Consider the following 21,488-nt stretch of genomic DNA (forward strand, 5'->3'; position numbering starts at 1 on the left):
GAACTCTGGCATTGAAGTGTGCAAGTCTTAAAGCTGTCAGTTACAAGACCCTTGCACCTCTAACCCTTTAGAAAAAAAATACCCCAGGGGTGTTGAAACTTGACAGCTTTAAGACTTGTGGACTTCAACTCCCAGAATTCCTCCTCTCGCTCTTCATCTTGATGATGGGCGGACGGGTGGGGGGAGGGAGCTGGAACCAGTTCTAAACGGCACTGTAGATTTGTGGAACCTCTTCTATAGAAGAGGTTAGAACTGGCAGGAACCCACCCCTGCCTAATATTTACTTAACTGCATCAAAAGAAAGCAATAGCAAAACATTTGTACACCTCTGTACAAATTCCACAGAACTAGAGAAGCCCTCCTAGGAATCAACTGCACCTTTACTGTATCTTCACGTTATCTGAATACATTGACTATATCTGCTTTGGAATACAGTACTCAATGACTTTTCCACAATTATATTAGCCTTAGTCATATAATTGCAGTAAATATTGTGGTATTTCCAATATAGATTTGACGCATAACACACCAGATACAACTGTGGTTGAAGCGGAGACAGTGTGGATAATTGATGTGACAATACCAGGGGAAGAGAAAAACTGAACACAACGAATTGGAAAAGGTCACAAAAGCATTGAGATCTGAAAATTGAAATTGATTATGGCCTTGTAGCAGAAAATGAGACAAGACCAGCTCTTTGTCAGAGGGAGAGGTTTATTTGCGCAAAGATTCAGGAGCGATTGGTCAAGCAGAATCTGAAACCCGAAGGGCAGTTGTTTACAGTCTTTTATACTCTTAGACATCTTATCGATCATCCCAAAGTACCTGGCTTTCCTGTGTCATGTAGACCTCCTTTCTGTGTCATGTAGACCTCGTACACCATCTCCCAAAACAGAGACATGACATTCATTTCTCATTTACCTCCCCACAGGGGGTATTGGTACCAATATCCTGTTTCATTTGTTTTAGTTAGGTGAACAACTAATCTTAAGGGTAATTATTCCTTTTTCCCATTCCACATGGTAAAGAAACTTTAATACCCAAATAATCTGTCTAGTTATCAAATTCTCTTTTAGCATAAACCAGATAGTGGTCCCAGTAGTTATTGGCCAACAGGCTGGCATAAAAATCTTGGGTGGCACTAAGAAAATCTGTGCATTGACAAAAAAAATTTCCAACTGCCAGTTGCAAAAGGACTCGTTGCTTGAATCTGCATATATACTAATCATATTATTTACAACATCCCAGGTTCATCCCAGGAGCCAAGGTTCATCCCAGGTTCATCTCAGGAGCCAAGGTGGCGCAGTGGTTAAATGCAGCACTGCAGGCTACTGCTAGATCAGCAGTTCAGCGGTTCTAATCCCACCGGCTCAGGGTTGACTCAGCCTTCCATCCTTCCGAGGTGGGTAAAATGAGGACCCAGATTGTTGGGGGCAATATGCTGACTCTCTGTAAACCGCTTAGAGAGGGCTGAAAGCCCTATGAAGCGGTATATAAGTCTACTGCTATATTCTTGGGAAGAACTGGATGCATATGAAGGCCAACACCGGCTAAAGAGCGGGCGGCTGTAGCTTCACGTGTTTCCACGTATAATAATTGCGTGCACTAATAACAAATGCTGCTTCTGAGCCAGCCACGCACAGGCACCCGCAGCGCCTCCAACGTTCTGCAACAGTTACGTCAAGCATGACAAACCCACATCATTCTTCCTTCCCCCCATTTTTTTCCGCCCCTTGGCTACGCATGCGTGTGTTTTTTTTTAAAGACATTCTATTGAGGCATTCCTCCCATTGGCTCGTTGAACCGATTGAGGAGGAGCCGGAATCTTATCGACGTCAAGAAACCGGTCCTCATCCAAGGTCAGGTTATCGCCTGGCGCATGCGCATGCCGCGAAAGCGCCGATCGGCGGGTGGGGGAAAAGGCCGGAAAAAGGGCTCCGCTTCCTTTGTATTTATATCGGGGTGTTTGCGCAGGCGTGGTTGTGTCACTCTTGCGGACCAAGAAGCGGAGACCGGTCGTTGACTCGCAGCCGCTTCTTCTGCCGCCTCTCTTCTCATCCTCCTCCCGTCTTTCCCGGGCCGTTCCCAGGCGTCGGAGGCCCCCATGGCGATGAACTACAACGCCAAAGCGGACGGGCAACCGGGAGCCAGCGGCCTCGGAGCCGCCGCCGGGGCGTCCGGCGGAGCCGTCCCCAAGAGCCGCAAGCCGGACAACACGGCCTTCAAGCAGCAGCGCCTGCCGGCCTGGCAACCCATCCTCACCGCCGGCACCGTCCTGCCGGCTTTCTTCGTCATAGGCCTCATCTTCATCCCCATCGGCATCGGCATCTTCGTCACCTCCAACAACATCCGCGAGTTCGAGGTGAGATGCGAGGGCGGCGGGCGGCAGGGAGGGAGGGAGGGGTCCCGCGGGCTACACCTGAAGGCGGAGAGGCCCGACCTGCTCGCTTGGCGTTGGCCGTCCACTCCCCTCGCCTCCCCCGTTCCACCGGGGGACACTGGCCTGCTGGAGCTCCTTGGAAACGAGGACGGGGCTGAAGCAGAACTTGGCGACGCGGCCGCCCAGAGCCCCACCTGGGATCTGGTTTTTCTTATTTATTTTATTTATTTAATTTATTTGTTTAATTTATGTGTTTAACTTATTTTATTTATTTAATTTTTTATTTATTTTTTATTTATTTTTTATTTAATTTATTTAATATATTTATTTATTTAATATATTTATTTAATTTATTTATGTATTTAACTTATTTTATTTATTTAATTTATTTAACTTATTTAATTTATTTAATTTATTTATTTAATTTATTTATTTAATATATTTATTTAATTTATTTATTTAATATATTTATTTAATTTATTTATGTATTTAACTTATTTTATTTATTTAATTTTATTTATTTGATTCGTTTATTTGATTTAGTTTGTCACTCATGTACAAAGATAACAGGAATAAGAATAAACACGATGAGGACACAGGAAATGGATTACAAATAAGGGGGGGCAGTTGGTGCACTTATGCGCGCCCCTTTCGGCCTCCAGGGATCGGTTCCTCGGGGAGTTTGGGGAAGAGGTCTTGTTTTGGGGAAGTGTATTGTGTGTAGGGTTAGGGTTAGGGTTGGAGGGGGGGGGAAGAGGATTGCAGGACCGGTTGGGGCCAATAACCTGAAGGAGTGGGTGGATGTGTGAAGGAATGGGCCTCTGGCGGGGGGAGAGGAATCCCACCCCTATGGGCAGAGGAGGCCTTGCTATAAATAGCGATAGCCTTCCTTAGACATATATACCGCTTCCCGGTGCTTTAAGCAGCGGTCACCAACCTTTGGTTCATGGACCACTAGTGCAGTGTTTTTCAACCTTTTTTGTGGAAAGGGACACTTTTTTCATGAAAAAAATCACGAGGCACACCACCATTAGAAAATGTTTAAAAAATTTAACTCTATTTAACTCTATTGACTATATATAAAGTGTTTTTCCCACGGCACACCTTACACTATGTCACGGCACACTAGTGTGCCGCGGCACAGTGGTTGAAAAACACTGCACTAGTGGTCTGTGAGAAAATTTTGGTGGCCCGCAGAAAAAATATTTGCATATGTATAGTACTATTTGTCTTCTTTAAAAAAATCATATTAGTGGTCTACGGGATTTAAAATTATGAATTTAGTGGTCCCTGAGGTCCGAAAGGTTGGGGACCGCCTTACAGTCAGCCTATGCTTCCCCTCCCCACCTTCAAATCCTGGCTTGGTGAAGTTGCCTCGCCACAGTGGGGTGTGTGTGTAGGCTGCTTCTGGGGGAGAGGGCACCCGGGATCTGTCAGGTGATATTGCCAGGTGTTCACTGAATATCTGCTGCAGGTTTGGGAAGACCTTGAGAAGGTTGTAGGATATGCAGCAAGTGTGTATGTGGGGGTTATGCTCTTCACTTGCTCTTCTTTCCTCTTCATATTGGGCACTTCAAATTCTAGCTTGAACTTTTGAACTTGACTTGTTGATCCCCCCCCCCTCCACTTTTGAAACAGTTTTTGATTTCTGGCAACTCCTGGATAAGTCCCTGCAGTTTTCTTGACAAGTTTTTTCTTTTTGGGGGGGGGGGGAGAGGTTTACTATTGCCTCTCTTCCTGAGCTAAAAAAAAAAATGACTGGCACAAGATCAGTCAGCTGGCTTTGTGCCTAAGTGATGGGATTAAAGCTTGCAGCCTTCCGATTTCTAACCTGTTGTTTTAATCACAACACCAAACCAGCCGTGGTTATTAAAATAAAAAGTGAAAAAAGAATAAGTTGCTGCCGTTTCAAAAGTTAAATATTTCTCATTGGAATGTCTTCATCCTAAAGAGAATGGCATGTTAGCAATAATTGCAATCATGACAAAGGTACTTGTGACAGATCTTGTGTGTTTTACATAGTGTTGAGATTTTGATGATTAATAATGTAGAGAACATTGTATTCAGTACAATGTATTCAAGGTATGATTGCAATTTAAAGAATTTTAGAACAGACTGGCATTTATCATTCATCATTTTAGGATTATTATTTTTTACACTATTGACTATCCTCCATGTGTCCAATTACGTAGATATGTGTTTTCTTGATGGATAATGTATCATATGTGAAGTCCAGAGGATATGAATCTGCTAAAGTATTAGATACTGTTTTTATTTTTTTTTATTTCGGGCTTTTATTTTTGTTATCTGCCCAGAGTCATTAAGGGTAAGTGGGTGGCCATATGTATTTTCATAAATAAATAAAGCATTGTTTCATCTACTTTTTTCAGTGCTTATAGTATTGTATTTAATTTTAGGATTATGAATTTCATGACCTCTGGTTTTTCCATTTATATTTTTAAAATGCTGGCTTAGCAAGCTGTTATTGGTAAAAATCAATTGTTATTTGAGAGTACATAAAGTTTAAGCCAGCAAGAAATAGTAAAGATATGTATGAATATGAAGGGGTGAAAGAACATATTTGGAAATAAAAAGATTATTTAAAAAATGAGCGAATTCAGCTTTTTATCACCTGGATAACAAAATACAATATAAGAGGGAAGAGAGTATGAATGGGATGAAATTAACAGTGCAAAGAAATTTGTGATCATGAAGTAAAGTCTTTGGGGATATTATTTATTAAATTTATAATTATAATTTATTTATAAAATATAGTGGCTTGCTAGTGGATTTGCTTTCATACAACAGGCAGAACAAATTCAGAAATAAAATAAGAGAAGATGAAGCTATTCTCAAAGGTCACCCTGGACTCTTATTTTTCTACTGATATTTTAGATTGAAATCAAGAAAATAAGTTAAAAGTCTTACATAATATGTTTTCTTAGCTTTTACATAATTGGAATCTGATACATAAGCAAAATGGAATTAACTCATCAGAACTCTGATGTTTAGATCTTATGAGTATTAACAGGTGACAGAAAACAATGCTATGTTTGTGGGGATTAGCAGTTACATGCTAGAGCATCTGAAGTTTTTTTTTTCCTGCACTTGTGTTTTTGAGAGACAAATAGTTCAATTGGTTGATATTACACAAGATATATTTGAGAGTGACATCTGAGAAAGGAGAATGTACTTTACAACACGATATATGTTTGTGCAAAACCACTCATTAGTCACAGTGGTATTTCAGTCGAATAGTTCTGAGGGCATCAGATGACAGTGTGTTAAATTGTGGGAACAATTTCACTTTTGACAGTGACTATTTCTCTTGCCTGATAAGTGACTTCACCACAAATACCTTATTCCTATTTTAACCATGAAAGCAGACTTGAATAAAACAAAAGTAAGATTCTTAAATTTGACATATCACTAAATATAAAGCAAGTGCTTTACCATATCAACAAGAATGAGTTAGGAATTGCTTTTTGTGCGCTTCTAAAGTATATACAATATGCATTCATGTATCAGGTGAAGGATTTTTCAGAGGGAGCATTATCACCTTTCTTATTTTTCCAAATCTGGCTTACATGATTCATTACTTTTTAGTATTGTTTGATGGGGGTGCTGTAGTGCTGATGTACAGATCTAAAATACAGGTACAACTTTACCACCTTGAACAATATGTGTATCATGTGTATTCTGGAAGAAACGCAAAGCATTAAAGCCACTGCACCCAAGGTTAGCATGACATGGACTTACCAGTAAAATGGTTGTATGTGAACACATACTGCAAAACAGCAACATGAGATTGCAGAGAACAGGCATAAATGTGTTCGTTATTGCTCCCATATATAATGGAATACGTTTTTGAGGGCTTTGTGTAGCCATATAAAATAACAGTGATATTGAGCAAATATTAGATGGTAGCATCTAATTAAAGAAATTGTTCTTTTTCAGTGTAAATCTTTGAATACTTTTAGAATTCCAAAGGTCAGTCTGAATGTATTGTATGTCTCCTTGGTGCACACTGTTCCTTTCATCATTTTCTAAAAATACGCCGCTTTTTGATGTCTAAGAACAAAAAGCTCCTCCTTAAACTGTCAATGCAGAGAAATTTGCTCCATTACTGCTGTTTAAGATTCTGAGAGGTAATATTCATTTATCAGTTTCTGTTTGTTGTTCTCTTAATTCAGTGAACATTGAATATGCCTTTCCTTATTTTCCAGTAGCATCTGTTAACTCATTAGTCCTAATTATTATTATAATATTAAGATGAATTAGAGATATCTATCAGTAGTTAGGCTACCTTTGAGTATGATTGCTTCATTTAGCTCATTGTTCCTAGGGTACTACCATTTTAAGTGAATATTGGAATACATGGATTGGTATTGGACAATTCAGGGTGAATAAAAATAGATTATTTTTAAAATTTAAATAATATTTTTTATTTAAATTAGATTTATTTTTATTAAATTTATTTTTATTTTTATTAAATTTATTTTTATTTTTATTAAATTTATTTTAATAAAATGCTTTTGGAGTAAAAAGGTATCTAAAGATAGTTTTCTATTTAAGATACATTAATAATTTAGTTTATTCAGCATGAAATGGAGCTTAGTTATTGTAGCTAGCATGAGGCTGTATATTCTGCAATATTGGGACTGTTGGTGAGTCAACAGCGGATCAAAGGTGAAGCCGCTGTGGGACAGAGAAGACAGTTGCTCTTTAAAAATTATGATTTAAATTGAGTTGATTTAAACCAAGCCTTTAAATCAAATCCACTCTGGGGACAATTACAAATTTATGTTACATTCTGACTTGTCTAAGAAGATCCCTGTATATATGTGTGTGTGTGTGTGTGTGTGTGTGTGTGTGTATGTATGTATGTATGTAGGCATATATATATATACACACACACACACACACACACGTTTTAGTAGATTTTCACGGGTATAGGTATGCAGGTCTTGGCATTTTCGTGTCTTTTCCCATGTAAGATTGACAGTATCTTGGCAACGTTTTGAAGGTCACACTCATCATCTTTAGGCTGGTGCCTTTGGCTTCATACTTGTGTGAGCAAAGTGTGATCGAGCTGCCGATTTTCTATAAATATAGGTGGGTGGGTGTGGAATGTTGGCTTTGTTGCTTTAAGCGGATTGGTTGGCTGTGTTGTCACATCTTGATTGGTTGATGGAATTGATGTTTGGTGAGGGCGATTGGTGATGGTGTCCTGTATTGTTCTGGGTCCTGTGTCAGTTTTTGTGGCTGGGACTCATTTATTGACTAGGGCTAGTTTCCAGATATCTGGTAGGTGGGAGGTATCATTACGTTTATTCATGTTGTGGGGGTATTTCTGTATTTCGATAGCTTCCATAATTATTCTCTTGTTGAAGTGTTCAGTTTTGGAGAATAATTTGGTTCCTTCAAAATCAATTTCATTTCCTGTTGCTTTAAGGTGCTGGAAAAGGGAGGAAGTTTTTTCTTCTTTTCTGACTGCGTTCTTTTGTTCTGCGATGCGTGCATTTATTCTCCTATTCACTCAGACGTTTTTAAAACTCACAGCCTGTGCACACGCACACTCTTCCACTCTTTTAAAAACATTGGAAGGCATCCAGGAAGAGGGAAGAGGCAGAGGGGCTGGAAGTGTATGCGTGTGCACAGGCTGTGAGTTTTAAAACGTCTGAGTGAATCCAGGAAGAGGGAAGAGGCAGAAGGGCTAGAACTGTGTGTGCTGTGCACAGGCTGGGCTGTGATTTTAAAAACGTCTTGTGCATGCACAGGCTGTGAGTTTTAAAAATGTCTGAGTGAATCCAGGAAGAGGGAAGAGGCAGAGTGGCTGGAAGAGTGTGTGCTGTGTACACGCTGTGAGTTTTAAAAACATCAGAGGGAATCCAGGAAGAGGCAGAGAGGCTGGAAGCGTGTGTTCCCATAGTATCTTCCAGCCCCTCTGCTTCTTCCCTCTTCCTGGATTCACTCCAACGTTTTTAAAACCCACAGCCTGTGCACACACACACACTCTTCCAGCAGCCCCTCTGCCTCTTTCTTCTTCCCCAACATCCCCCACGCCTCACCCCAGCCACTCACCAGTTCTTTCTTCTTCTGGTTCTTCTGAGAACTTCTTGGCAGCATGGTGCGGATGGGTGGGGCAAATGAAAGAACGATCGAGGGGAGGGAGCGTTCTGGTACGGGGTCTCCTGACTAACAGGTACGGGAAGGCACGCTAAATTTCACCATCTGGTATGGCTGTACCATGCCATACCGGTTGAAACCCACCCCTGATACACACACGCACACGTGCATACACACACCATATTTAATGTTAAAAATGACATAGAAAATCATATATTTTATGGTGATCTAAATATGCAAGGTTTTATTTAGCATCCTCTTTTCTATAGTGTTCTTGAGAACACTATAGAAACTGTGAGATTAGCAGTGACTCAGATATGTACGTGTATACTATATTTAATATGTGATTTAATATTAGCTTTATAATCTTTCTTTCCCTCTCCCTTATTTCTGTCTTTCTTTTTTATTACAGATTGACTACACAGGAATAGATCCAAGTAGTCCTTGCAATAAATGTTTAAATGTATCTTGGAATGCCCCATCCTGCTCCTGCGTCATTAACTTCACATTGGATCAGTCGTTTGAGGTATGTTATACTCTTCCCTGTCTAGTTTTGTCTAGTATTGTCTCTTTCATTCTAGCAAAATAAATCAAGGAATAGCTGGGGGGCGGGAGAGGAGGACAAATGGAGGTTTCTTAAGAGAAATCCCAGATCTAAATCCCCTTGAGATTCTGTGGGATGATTTGGATTGGGTTGTGCATGCAAGAAACTCCTCAAGCATCAGTTGGCTGAAATCTGCATCCAGGAATAGGAAAAAGTTCTTCCCAGTCAATAGTTACAAGAAATAACTACTTGAGATTGTTTCTGTTAAATGGGACAATGGCAGATATTAGAGCCGTGTACTTACTTTCCCCACAAAAGGAAATGGCATAAACTCTTAACTTCTTGAATAAATGATTGCAAAATCAGTTTTTCCTAGTTTTTGTGTTCAATTACATCACTTAGTGAAGATAAAATATTGATAGACCCACATGTGTTAAAGAAAACTTTCCTTTTCACATGACTCTAAATATATGGTTGAAGGAAAATGATCCTTCTGTTCTTGTGCAGCTCTAAAGTGGAGTGCCTTCGTAATAAACCTAAAGCATATGGGAACGGGCAGTACACAAGCAGCATAAATTGGTTAAATAATTGAAGCTAAAATGAGTAGGAATGGTAAATTTGTGACATTTTAATTGAACCTAAAAAGGAAAGTTGTTTTTTACAATGGTTAACTTTCTTCTTCTTCGAGAAATCTTTATCCACTGAACCTACATGAACTATTCTGATTTATTAAGTTATTGTAATAAAAATTAGGTCTAGAGTAATGTTAAATGCATGTGCTTTTCACTGTTGCTTTGCTTTCTTTATTGCAAAGCAGAATGGGGGTTTTCTGCATGCATATTTGGAGAGGTAGCCAGAAGTAGGTGGGCCTTGTAAAAAAGGAAACTGCTTTAACAATCAGAAATATTTTGTGTTTGTTTATATTAAAAACATCTCTTTCAAAGGATTTGCACAGCCATAACATTTAGCATCAATGGAACTTAGATACTCTTGAAAATAGTACAGCTTTATTATTTTTTCTTATTCCTGTATTTCTATGGGTAGTGCCCAGTGTAGAAGGTGCCAGAAAAACCTTACCGAAGAATCCTGCTTTTATATTAAACTATCCACCTTGCCCTGATGGATACACGTTAGAGTATCGTACAGCTACAGCTTAGTGATCTCCTGTTACCACCAAAGCAAGAATTTTAAGTTTGAGAACAGACTTAAAAATCCTACAAAGATGAATATATAAGGCATGAATTCTGAAGACCTAGTGAAACTACTGCTGTATCTAACTACATGAATGTTATAGTCAAATGAAACATCCTATCTTAATTTTTTAGGGCAATGTGTTTATGTACTATGGATTATCCAACTTTTACCAAAACCACCGTCGCTATGTAAAGTCTCGAGATGATAGTCAGCTAAATGGAAATAACAATTCTTTACATGTAAGTAAAATTCTTTGTGCATGTTTCCAGGACCATTTTCCAAAAATATATTTTTAAATATGGTTATTTTTGTGAATGTATCTCTTGTGTATTAGAGATCACTACATTGTATTCTCATATATCTTCCTTCTTTTGTTCTAAATATTTATTGGATTTTTACTTGCTTTTCTACCTAATAATCCTACTCTAGTTATATATCTAAGTAGGTTGTGCATTACAGTAAACAGAATAATGAATTGTGAATAGGTCTATATCTTCAAGAGAAGATTTGGGGTATGTACAGAAGAGTGCAATAATAGGAAGAAGCCTTGCTGAAGTGAAGACGGTATAAATTTGAACATGGTTTGAAATAGAGCTTTGGAAGCTCTAGCCCAAGCTTACCATAAGAAATTATTTTAATGCAAATAAATATTACCCCATTGATCAGTGGCAAGATGTAGATTTAATGACAAATGTTTTTACATGAAAACATGTTACAAGAATTATTCTTGCAATTTAGATTTAATGTGATGATTATACTGAGCAGCTTTACTTTCATGATAACAAAATTGACTTTCTTTTTTTAAATCACTTAGAAACCTAGTAAGGAGTGTGAACCTTACCATACGAGTGAGAATAAACCTATTGCTCCTTGTGGAGCTATTGCCAACAGCATGTTCAATGGTACGATATTTTTAAAAGTATATTATGACACAACATTATACTTCCAAATTGTGTTCTGTTTAAATAAAACAAAGAATATTCATGAAATCCATATAGTTCCTCTCTACACCAACTGAATTCAGTTCAGAAAATATTAAGTTAGACAGACCATTAGCCAGACTTGGTATAAGATATATCCATTCTTATAATGGATTTAAGAGCCGAGGTGGTGCAGTGGTTAGAGTGCAGCACTGCAGGCTACTTCAGCTGACTGCTATCTGCAGTTCAGCGGTTCAAATCTCACCAGCTCAAGGTTGACTCAGCCTTCCATCCTTCCGAGGTGGGTAAAATGAGGACCCGGATTGTTATTGGGGGCAATATGCTGACTCTGTAAACCGCTTAGAGAGGGCTGAAAGCCCTATGAAGCGATATATGTCTAACTGCTATTGCTATAACATAACTAGCATGCTAATTTTACTAAAGTGAAGGCTGATGGAATCACCCCCTCCTTCAATGGAGCCAGTATTGTATAGGTCCAACCACAAGTCACTTTCCAGAAGACCTGCCTACTTCCTCAGTAGTTCTTTCAAAGTTGTTCCAAGAAATCATGCAAGATCATACTTCCCTTTGAATGAACTTGAAGTTCATATTTATTTGAGATACTTTTTAAACTTGTGTCACTGAGAAGAAGAAAAAAACAGATCACTAGTTTTTTACATTTCTGTACTTTGATCATTTATTTTGATTGCCAAAGCATGCCTTATGACCAAGTTTGCAGAATCACTTGGAAATACATCACCATTTCATTTCAGAACCAATGTACTTAACTTTTGTATAAAACCGAACTATATAAATTATTACTAAAACCTAGACACTTGATTATATTGCAATTATTATTTTTCTTTTTAGATACATTAAAGCTTGTTCATTATGATCACAATACCTCTAAGGCCATGGATATTTCTCTGCTGAGAAAAGGCATTGCTTGGTGGACAGACAAAAACGTTAAGTTCAGGAATCCTACTGGTGAAACTAATAACTTGACAATACTTTTTCAAGGTAAAAATATAATCAGTGGCTAATTGCTTATATATTATCGTGCAACAATTCTCATTGGCAACTTGGAATGGTGCATTTAAAATGGGTGAAATTAATTTTATTTTCCTTGTTTTTTAAATATGATTTTAAAGTGCAAGTAGGTAAAGTATGTGTGACTATTGAAACAACATAGTTATTTTAAAATTTTCTTCTTCGACTTTCATGTGGGTTCCTCCACATTCACAACTGTTTCATAACTCTTTCTTTAATCTGCTGTTTCAAGTAATTGTGGAAGTGTCAATCAATAATTTATTGTTTTTTTTTTTTTATTAAAATTTTTTTTAAAATTTTTAATTTAAAACAAGTACAACATCTTTCTTTACATGCTATAGAAAGTGTATCAGTCGGTCACAAATAAACTTTCGTACATCTCCACCACAGTCAACAAACATAACTCATGTTAACTCAAGCATTTTAACTCAAATATTCATACATATCACCATCATCATATATCCATTTTCATTTGACTGTAATCATTATTTAAAAATATTGATAATAATAATAATCTTAAACAATACATGCCCACACCAGTGGGAAAAGAAAAAAACAAAAAAACAAAAAAGCCAAAAAACAAACAAAAGACAAGGCAGGGGGGAAAAAACACACACACACACACACAAAAAAAGAACACAGGTATATATTATATATATAAAAAAAGTATATCAGCTGGTTACAACATGTTTTGGTGCATCTCTTCCATTAATTCATATTAATTCAAATATCTTAACTCAAATGTTTACCATATTGACATCATTATACCACCACTTTTAGTTAACTACAGTTATTTAAACATCCTTCAACCTTAACTATGCCAAAGAATTAATCCATAACCACATGCTGACATTTCATTTACTTGTTTGTAAAATCCTCTATTAACATCAAATCCTCATATCCTATTTTAGCTGAACATCCATAATATTTAATACCAAAAATTCCATCTTCCATGCAGTATAGTTTATTATCATTCTCCCATCTTTATGTAGTTATATCGTATATCATAACATTTTCCCCATCTTAATTAACATTTAACTGTATATATTTTATTTTATTTTTTAATAGTGATAATTATTGTGATTAATAACCTTTGTATATAGTCCAAAAGTATTTCCAACCTTCTTTTCTCATATCCAATTATTATTTATCATATCAACTCCACATTATATACATTACTATCAATATCAATTATTATTCAGCTATATCTATTACAAATAAGAGTAATTAGATTTAGCTAATTTTAAATTGTATTCTTCCATCTATCAGCCTATGTCTCTCCAATAACAAAACCTTCTCAGTCCTATTGCCATTCGTTGAATAGATTTACCAAATGTTTTTATAAGCAAGTCCAAACAGGGATATCTTCGCACCTTTTTGCTCAGGATGTCTCTGATGAAATAATAATGTTGTCCCAGGCTTGTTAAACTTTTCAAATTGACTTTAATTCTCAAGGGTGGAATTAAGAAATCTGCCAATGATGTTTCATAAAGTGTAGATTCTTTAATACTTCTCATTCCTCCTGCGCTCTGTCTCTTAAAATGAATCTTCTGTATAGCTGCCCTCCTTTCCAGCATTGCATTTCTTTCTTCCTCCGAGATAGACCAGACGTCATTTCTCACATTCTTCATTTGTATTTCAGGAACATTCAAACATTCAACGTTCTCACCTTTTCCTTCATATTTTAATGTCAAATAATCCAATTTTTTTTCAAATCTTTGATATGAATCAAACAACTTTTGAAATGCAGAAAAAAGTATTTGAAATGAGCCCTTAGGAATATAAATCGACGCCATGTTGTGATGCAGTTAGAGACTCTAAGATATTTGCAAGTAAAAACACGCTGGGAGCTGTGCGATCTTATCTGATCTTAGACCACCACAGCCAAGCAATAAAAGTGTCAGATCGTAAAAAGCCAGTTTGCAGTAGATTAGTTTTACAACCCACTTAGAAAGAGTCAGGGGGGAATGTTGAAGAATTCCTTGAAGTGTTTAAGAAATAGGGTAACCACCAGCCATAAATCCATTAATAAAAAACCAATTTGCCGCTAGGTTCTTCTGTTCTTTGGTTTCAATTAGCTTAAATTTTAGTGCGGACCGTCTCTCTTTAAGTAATAAAACCAGCTTACCAGTTGACTCCACTTCCACCATTCTTAGGGGCAACCTGCAGTTTCGGTTAGCATACAGCTAATCCAGAAAGGAGTTGGCAGGAGGGGTTAATTCCAAGCCCCCCAGAGACTTTGTGAACGTCTCTGAGGTCACTGGATCTCCCCTCACCTTTCACTGTCTCTTCGGGACAGCTAGGGTCCGACGACCCGTTCAAAATTCCTTCGGAATAGGGGAATTTCAGGAATAGCCTGAAACTCCGTCTTCTCACTGCGTCAATCAATAATTTATGATGGAAGGAGTAAAATGTACTTGGACAAACATGTCTGCCAGTTAAAATTACAGAAGATGTCCTCAAAGGAGGGTGGGAATGACCATGCAGAATATTGAATTATAAGTCCTAGTATCTCTTACCAAGGCTATACAGAGCTGGAAAAAAAATCTAGTTTGTAAAACTCTAGGGTGCCCCCTGGCTTTTTAAAAGAAGTTAGTCTTATTTACTGTGTTGCTGTTTCTGTTCTAAAAGATTATATTGGAAACAAGACTGGCCGCACATGGTTTGAACGAGTTTTTACAAGGGTAACTTGAAATATGTTTTTAGTGAAATGCAGAAGCATCTTTTTCTGAAGATCACTTATCTTGACTAATTTCAGTGTTTGCATTTTTTATAAGGAACATCAAAACCTGTCAACTGGCGTCGCCCAGTGTATTTGTTAGATGATGATCAGGACAACAATGGATTCATCAATGAAGACTTTATTGTATGGATGCGTACTGCAGCACTACCTACATTCCGTAAGCTGTATCGTCTTATAGAGAAGAAAGATAACTTACAACCTACTCTGCCAGCTGGGAGATATTCTTTGGAAATAGAATATAGTATCCTTTATTGAACATTATAAGGAATGGCGGTTGATAATGTTTGCATAATGTCATTAAACAGACAATTCTTGGTAAAGTAAGACTGCAAGCTAAGTATACAATACAGTTTTTTAAAAAATTGTGTGACCCAGAACTAGAACAATTTTGCAATACCAATATAACAGAATGCTCCAAATTTGTATTGATATACAATTGGTATTTGAAATGGAATATTCTTTAGTGTTTTCAGTCTTAATGCTGTCTACAGCAGCCTTACTTTCCCATTGCCTTCTACAGAAATGCACTAAAACAGTTCCCATAAGCTGACTAAGTGGATTTATGTATCATTCACCTAAGGGGACAGACTGAATGCGAAAAGGTTGTAGGACCTACATGGTAGGGTATTTGTCTATATGTGATGTATTTCATTATAATATTATTTGGTTATGTGGCATGGAAATAGTGTAGATAATTCCTTGTTTTAGAGTCATGCATATTCTCAACCAAGGAAAGCCTACATATATAGAAGATTGCAATAACATTTTTGTTATTGTGTGAACACATTCATAATGCTAGGAAAAGGTAGAAATTATTTGGTTGATGACTATAGTGGTCCATTTCTTTGTATCATTATTGTAAGAGGTGAGTAGAGCAGAGGTAGTGTTTAGGAGCTAATTAGTTAAAGGACCAACTCCATATAGTATTGGGTTTAAAAGCCAGTGGAGATTTTCTTTAATTAACATTTTTAAGATTGGATGTTGCTTATTCATGAGATCCACTAGGCCCCCTGACATAAAATCTTAAATGCTCCCCAACTTCCATTAGACTCAAATTCAATTATTTCTATCCTACTGAGGATATAGTTACATAATTGAAACAATTCTTGAGTATTTCCTCACTTTTTAAAAACTTCTGCAACTAGTAAACTTGGTTTTGCTTTTTAAAACAAACAAACCATTAGTTAGTTTACAATATTTTGTGTAGCAGAATAGCTTCATAATAAATAGATTGATTATACCATTTTGTATTACTACCCTTTTTTGTTTAGGATGATGTTTAGTATTATGCAACTTCAATATTTCTGTGCGCTTTTCCTATATATATGTCAGATTATCCTGTGCATAGCTTTGATGGGCGGAAACGGATGATCCTGAGCACCATTTCTTGGATGGGAGGCAAAAATCCTTTCCTGGGAATAGCGTATATAACAGTGGGCTCCATTTGTTTCTTTCTTGGAGTAGTGCTGCTTGTCATTCACCACAAATACGGAAACCGGAACAATAGTGCAGACATTCCCAATTAATCTAAGTGCTCCAAATCACATGTACTGCATGTGCATCAAGAAAAGTCCAGAGTGGACACAGCTTTTGAAAGCTAGATCCCTGGTAGTTGCTTCTGAGACAGAATACATAACCATATTTGAAGCCTTCGTTTCCCTTACGGTGGATTAACCTGAAGATAAGAGCTGTAAAACAGTGTTGACGAGGGGCTTTTTGAAATTTGCTTCTTGCTGGACAGGTGCCATGATGTGCATATAGTCTTTCCTCACCTAATGCATCTGCTGCTGATTTGTATGCTTTACATGTCAATACTATATAGCAAGAATGTGTTTAGAATAGCTTCTTAGCATTTTAAGGACCAACAGTGTGCTGGTTTTTGGAAGGAACAAAAGCCTGTTTACGTTTTGTCAACCAAAATATTTCACACATGAGCTTTGTAACTCGTGTACAACTCAATATGAATTAAGCCCAACTTCCTGCTTAATGTTCACAATTCCAGTAAGTGTGCTTTGACATGTGGCTTGGTTCAACTAAAAGCTTACTTTTTGCCCAGTGACATGAAAGCTGCTTTCAACACAGAAGTAACTGTGGCATAGAAAACTCTTCCATTAAGTTCTGCTCAAATATCAATCTTATGTTCAGCACTCTATGTGGCTTAAATCACTGAGCTTATTCCAATAGAAGTAAAGAGATTTATTTACTGTGGCAGTAAATAAAAATCATTTCTTTTGGTTACAAAAAGCAAGGCTTTAAGCATTTATTATAAGCTTGAAGCAGTCTGCTTGTTTCAGAAGATGTTACAGTTCCTTCACTCAAAGCTCTTGTGTTCCTCAAATATTCCATTAAAATAAGCTAAAAGTTGCTGTGGGAACTTTTGCATCTTGCACTCTTTAAGTCCAATCTGTCCACACTGTAAGAAACAGACCAGGGACTTTAAAACTATGTATATATATACATATATATGTATCTATATGTATGCATATATACCTATACATACATATATATGCATATTAATACTAATATATATATATAATAAATTGCTGTGTACATAGATGTTGTTTTACATGAAATTTGCTTGTCAATCTGAATGTTTGCTATTTAATAAATGATATCATATGTTTTATGAAACAATGTGGTTATCTGAAATGTATCTCCTTAAAGCAGCTTTATCTCTGATGGCTGTCAAAAAACAATTTGAACACAGTAACTTTGGAAGTTTCAATACATCACAAATCTGGAACTTAACAACCAGAAGTAAAATCTAATAGATTTTTCCCCTATTCAAGCAACTTCCATGGACAAACCCTTTTCTATCCCCAAAATACTTCTTGCATGCAAATGTTTTTTCTAGCTCCTATGATATACAAAGTAATATCCTAGTACCACCAGATTATGGATTCTAAATGAGTATTCACCGATGAGAGTTAATATTTTATTAGCAAAGGATAGTCATGCTAATTATACTGTTCTCTTTAAATTATGGAAGAAAGCAGGCAGTATGGGCTTTTAAAAACTCTATTACTATATTATATCTGGTTTCACACAAAGTAAATGGATTTAATATGAATTAGCTCCAGGTGTATGGATAAGACTAAACTAACTTGAATGAAGTATTCAAACTTACATTTTTTTTCAGTCCAAGCCTCTGGAACAGCCACCTAATTGTAAATATCTTAAGTACTTGAAATCAACAAAGTTGAATTCCCCCACTACCATCACCAACTTTGTTGATTTTGATCATGGTTAGTGGAGGAAATAAGTTTATCTATTTACTAGCCTATCTTAACAGGCAAGAAATATCTATCTTCACATAAAATAATTTTCATTGATTGTGTCAGCTCTTTCAATGGTCTTTAAGTTGACAACTCTTTCAAACATGCCCATTAAAAACCTATTATCACTGTTTCCTACAGTAAGAAGAGTAATTATCTTAAAAGCTTGTTGTAAATATATTCAAATTTACAGCCCCTAAAGGACTATTATTTTTTGAAAAAAATATTTTTACCGAGAATAAAAACTTTTAACTTGACAAAAAAAAATGCTTTTGTATTAGCTGATCTTTTTCTTCTACCTATGGTCAACTGGCAGTCATGCTTACTGCAAACAACTAGTAGAAAAAACTGTGAAGGGTGAATTCCAGCAGAACAAGATAAGAATTTCTTATAAAACCAGTACAATTTGATCACTTTTATTCATTCACAACATGGTTACTTTGTCACCTATTACATACTTAAACACTTGCCGTGTTTACATTTAAGCATAGTTTGACTCTTGCACACTGCCAGGATAACAAGATTAAAGGTAAAGGTCCCCCTTGCCCATATGTGCTAGTCATTCCCGATTCTAGGGGTCAGTGCTCATCTCTGTTTCAAAGCCGAAGAGCCAGCACTGTCCGAAGACATTTCCATGGTCGTGGCTGGCATGACTAAACGCCGAATGCTGTTACCTTCCCACCAAAGATGTGATCATGATCTGCAGTCTGCCTAGCTGGTTTCTGGCAAGCAACTTCAATTGGGGAAGCCAGATTTGCATTATGCATATCTGCATGATAACCATGTGATTCATTTAACAACTGCAGTAAAAATCATCATAAAATTCTGATCCCAATTGTCAAGAACTATTTGTAAGAAATAAATATAAACACTATTCAGCCAGGTGAAATCTCTTGGATTAAGTAATTGTTTCAATCTGTCTTTTACTGAATATTAACAAAAAGTAAGATTTACAAATGAAGGGTTTACAAATTTAGACTAATCTGCTTAGTGTGGAAAAGAAGGCATCTATTTCCATGTAATATGCCACCCAGAGTTGCTTGATTGGGATGGGCAGTGTATGAATTTAATAAATAAAAATTGAGAAAAGAGGAATGAAAGTTGTTTGTATAAAAGAAACAATTACTGAACTGGGCGAGTTAAGCAGTGACAACTAATATTGTATTTTTGGACTAAAAAGGAAAATTAGGCACAAGGCAGATTCTTCTAATAGTGAGGCAACATTAAAAACTATCCTTTGGAAATGTTGCCAGTTCCTACAATGGAATTACCTGGATTATTTTATTCTAAAACAAGCTCTGAATAGCAAGTAACGCTATAAAACAGACCATTTCCTTGAACTGTAAGAGAGTTCAAGAAATCACCAACTGAGAAATGACAGAACAAATAGGTTGGATGCTAAATGCAACAGAAGCTTTTGCTGTTAAAATGAGTATACTAAGCATGAATATACAAGGATGTTATGGAATGACTTAAGGCACTTTTAAATGTGTTCAATAACTTAAGATTCTGCTGTCAATTACAGAATTAGTCTTTTCCAATGCTGTAATCTGAAACACTAAATAAAAAAAAAAGCTTTGAATTTCACAGCATGATGCATCCTTGTATAAATACTACACAGGTGAAACCGCCTTCACCACTAATTCTTCCACACCTTTTCTTGTTCTAGAAGAATTTGTAGGGATACTTCAGTGAGAGGTATGCACGTTATATGGATACTTCTGTATTCAAGAGAACATGTGTTTCAGATTTGGTGGCAAAGAATGGGGGGCACATGGGGATGCAAGCATAGGAATTGGTCTGCAACTAGCCTACACACCTTTTCCCAGATAATGCAGCAGCTGTAGGTAAGGTAATGCTTGTGCAGTCTTTAAGAAAACAGTTTGTGCTTTGAGAAGTAGCAGGCAACTGCTCTTGAACTCCCAACTCCATTTTGCCTTCATATTTGAAACACTGAATAGCCGTAATAAGTACTGTTAGGATTATAATGTGCATCTCTTGTCTTGGAAAAATGGCATTGTGAATGAATTTGAATAATTCTGTGCATTACCATTTGGCAAAGTTAGTTATGAGTTTAATTTTTTTTTAAATGAATGTCCTGGTTTTAGGTCTGAATTGGCTACCTGTATATCCAGGCATATAAATCTAATAAACCAAACCAAACCAGTTTAGTAACCTGATGTAAAAACTGGTTTCATATTTGCTTTCATGTTGGATTACCGAGAACTGAACAGGAACAGATCTGATGTAGTTGCATTCTCAACTCTCTTCACATACCTCAACTTCAGAGGTTGGCCCTCCAAACCCAACAGAGCTTTCCTTTAGAAACCCAAAGATGTCACAAAGAAGAAATTGATAAGATGCTGACTGGTGGAAGCGGGCCTTGGAAAGCCAACCAAGAGAGCTGTATTGATATCCATAGATTTAAACTGAAAAGGGGGGTGAATGGATCCAAAAGAGCAGCCAGATTGGGCATTCATTTGAGAATGCCCCACCTCACCCAAGGTCCTTTGATACCCATTCACGGTACATTTTTTCAACGTGGTCAAGGCAAGTAGTTGATGCAGTTGCAAACTGAGATGTCTAGCATTCTGCACATGCTACTTCCATCAAATGATCCAAACAGAGAAAATTGGGTGCATTCACATGTGTCATAATTTCAGTTGTGGGGAATGTTTTAGTCTCCAAGGCACCATATAGCCCAAACTGAGTTTTAAAATGAGACTACATTGTAAAACAACTTTATAGGATTTTAAAATTTAGCCATTATATGTGAGGATTGATTTTCTCTCTCTCCATATATATATAGCGTTTGCCATCAGAGGTAAATTGCATTTATGCTACCATACTTTGCAGGAGGGGGATGGAAGGACAGCATAATATCCCCAGATTCTGTTGCTGCCCACCAAACCCACACCTTTTTAAAAGGTCATATTCATATATAAAAGTCCCAGTGCAGCTAATAAACATATCTAGAAAATAATAATAGTGGATGGATGGAATGAAGTATTTGCCTGAAGTTTAGGCCATCAATCCAGAAAAGAAACTGGCATCTTGGAATAAAATCTTGTCTATATCTGCCCTCTATTAAATATATATTATCCACTGAGCTGAACTGAAGTCAGCATAGCAATCACTTTTGTAAATCTAGTTCTTGGCAGTCATTTCATTTTTTAAATAATAACTACTAATGTGGTTTTTAAATCGTGTATTCTGCTCAGATCAATTTTTAATTGGACAGACTTACAAATGT

The 21,488-nt window shown here is 36.8% G+C and overlaps 1 protein-coding gene across 1 annotated transcript; it reads left to right on the forward strand.

The window, feature by feature from the left end:
• The first annotated feature begins 1,882 nt into the window (after positions 1–1,882).
• Positions 1,883–17,594, forward strand: CDC50A (cell division cycle 50 P4-ATPase accessory subunit A). Its single transcript, XM_014072913.2, has 7 exons — positions 1,883–2,362; positions 8,922–9,035; positions 10,379–10,486; positions 11,062–11,149; positions 12,038–12,187; positions 14,995–15,201; positions 16,293–17,594. Exons 1-7 carry the CDS (start codon positions 2,105–2,107, stop codon positions 16,484–16,486), a joined length of 1,119 nt encoding a protein of 372 aa, XP_013928388.2. The 5' UTR covers positions 1,883–2,104; the 3' UTR covers positions 16,487–17,594.
• Positions 17,595–21,488: the final 3,894 nt, after the last annotated feature.

Source organism: Thamnophis sirtalis, unplaced genomic scaffold (assembly GCF_051295495.1).
Source record: "Thamnophis sirtalis isolate CommonGarterSnake01/CBP01778 unplaced genomic scaffold, rThaSir2_p1.2 scaffold_6, whole genome shotgun sequence".
NCBI lineage: Eukaryota > Metazoa > Chordata > Lepidosauria > Squamata > Natricidae > Thamnophis > Thamnophis sirtalis.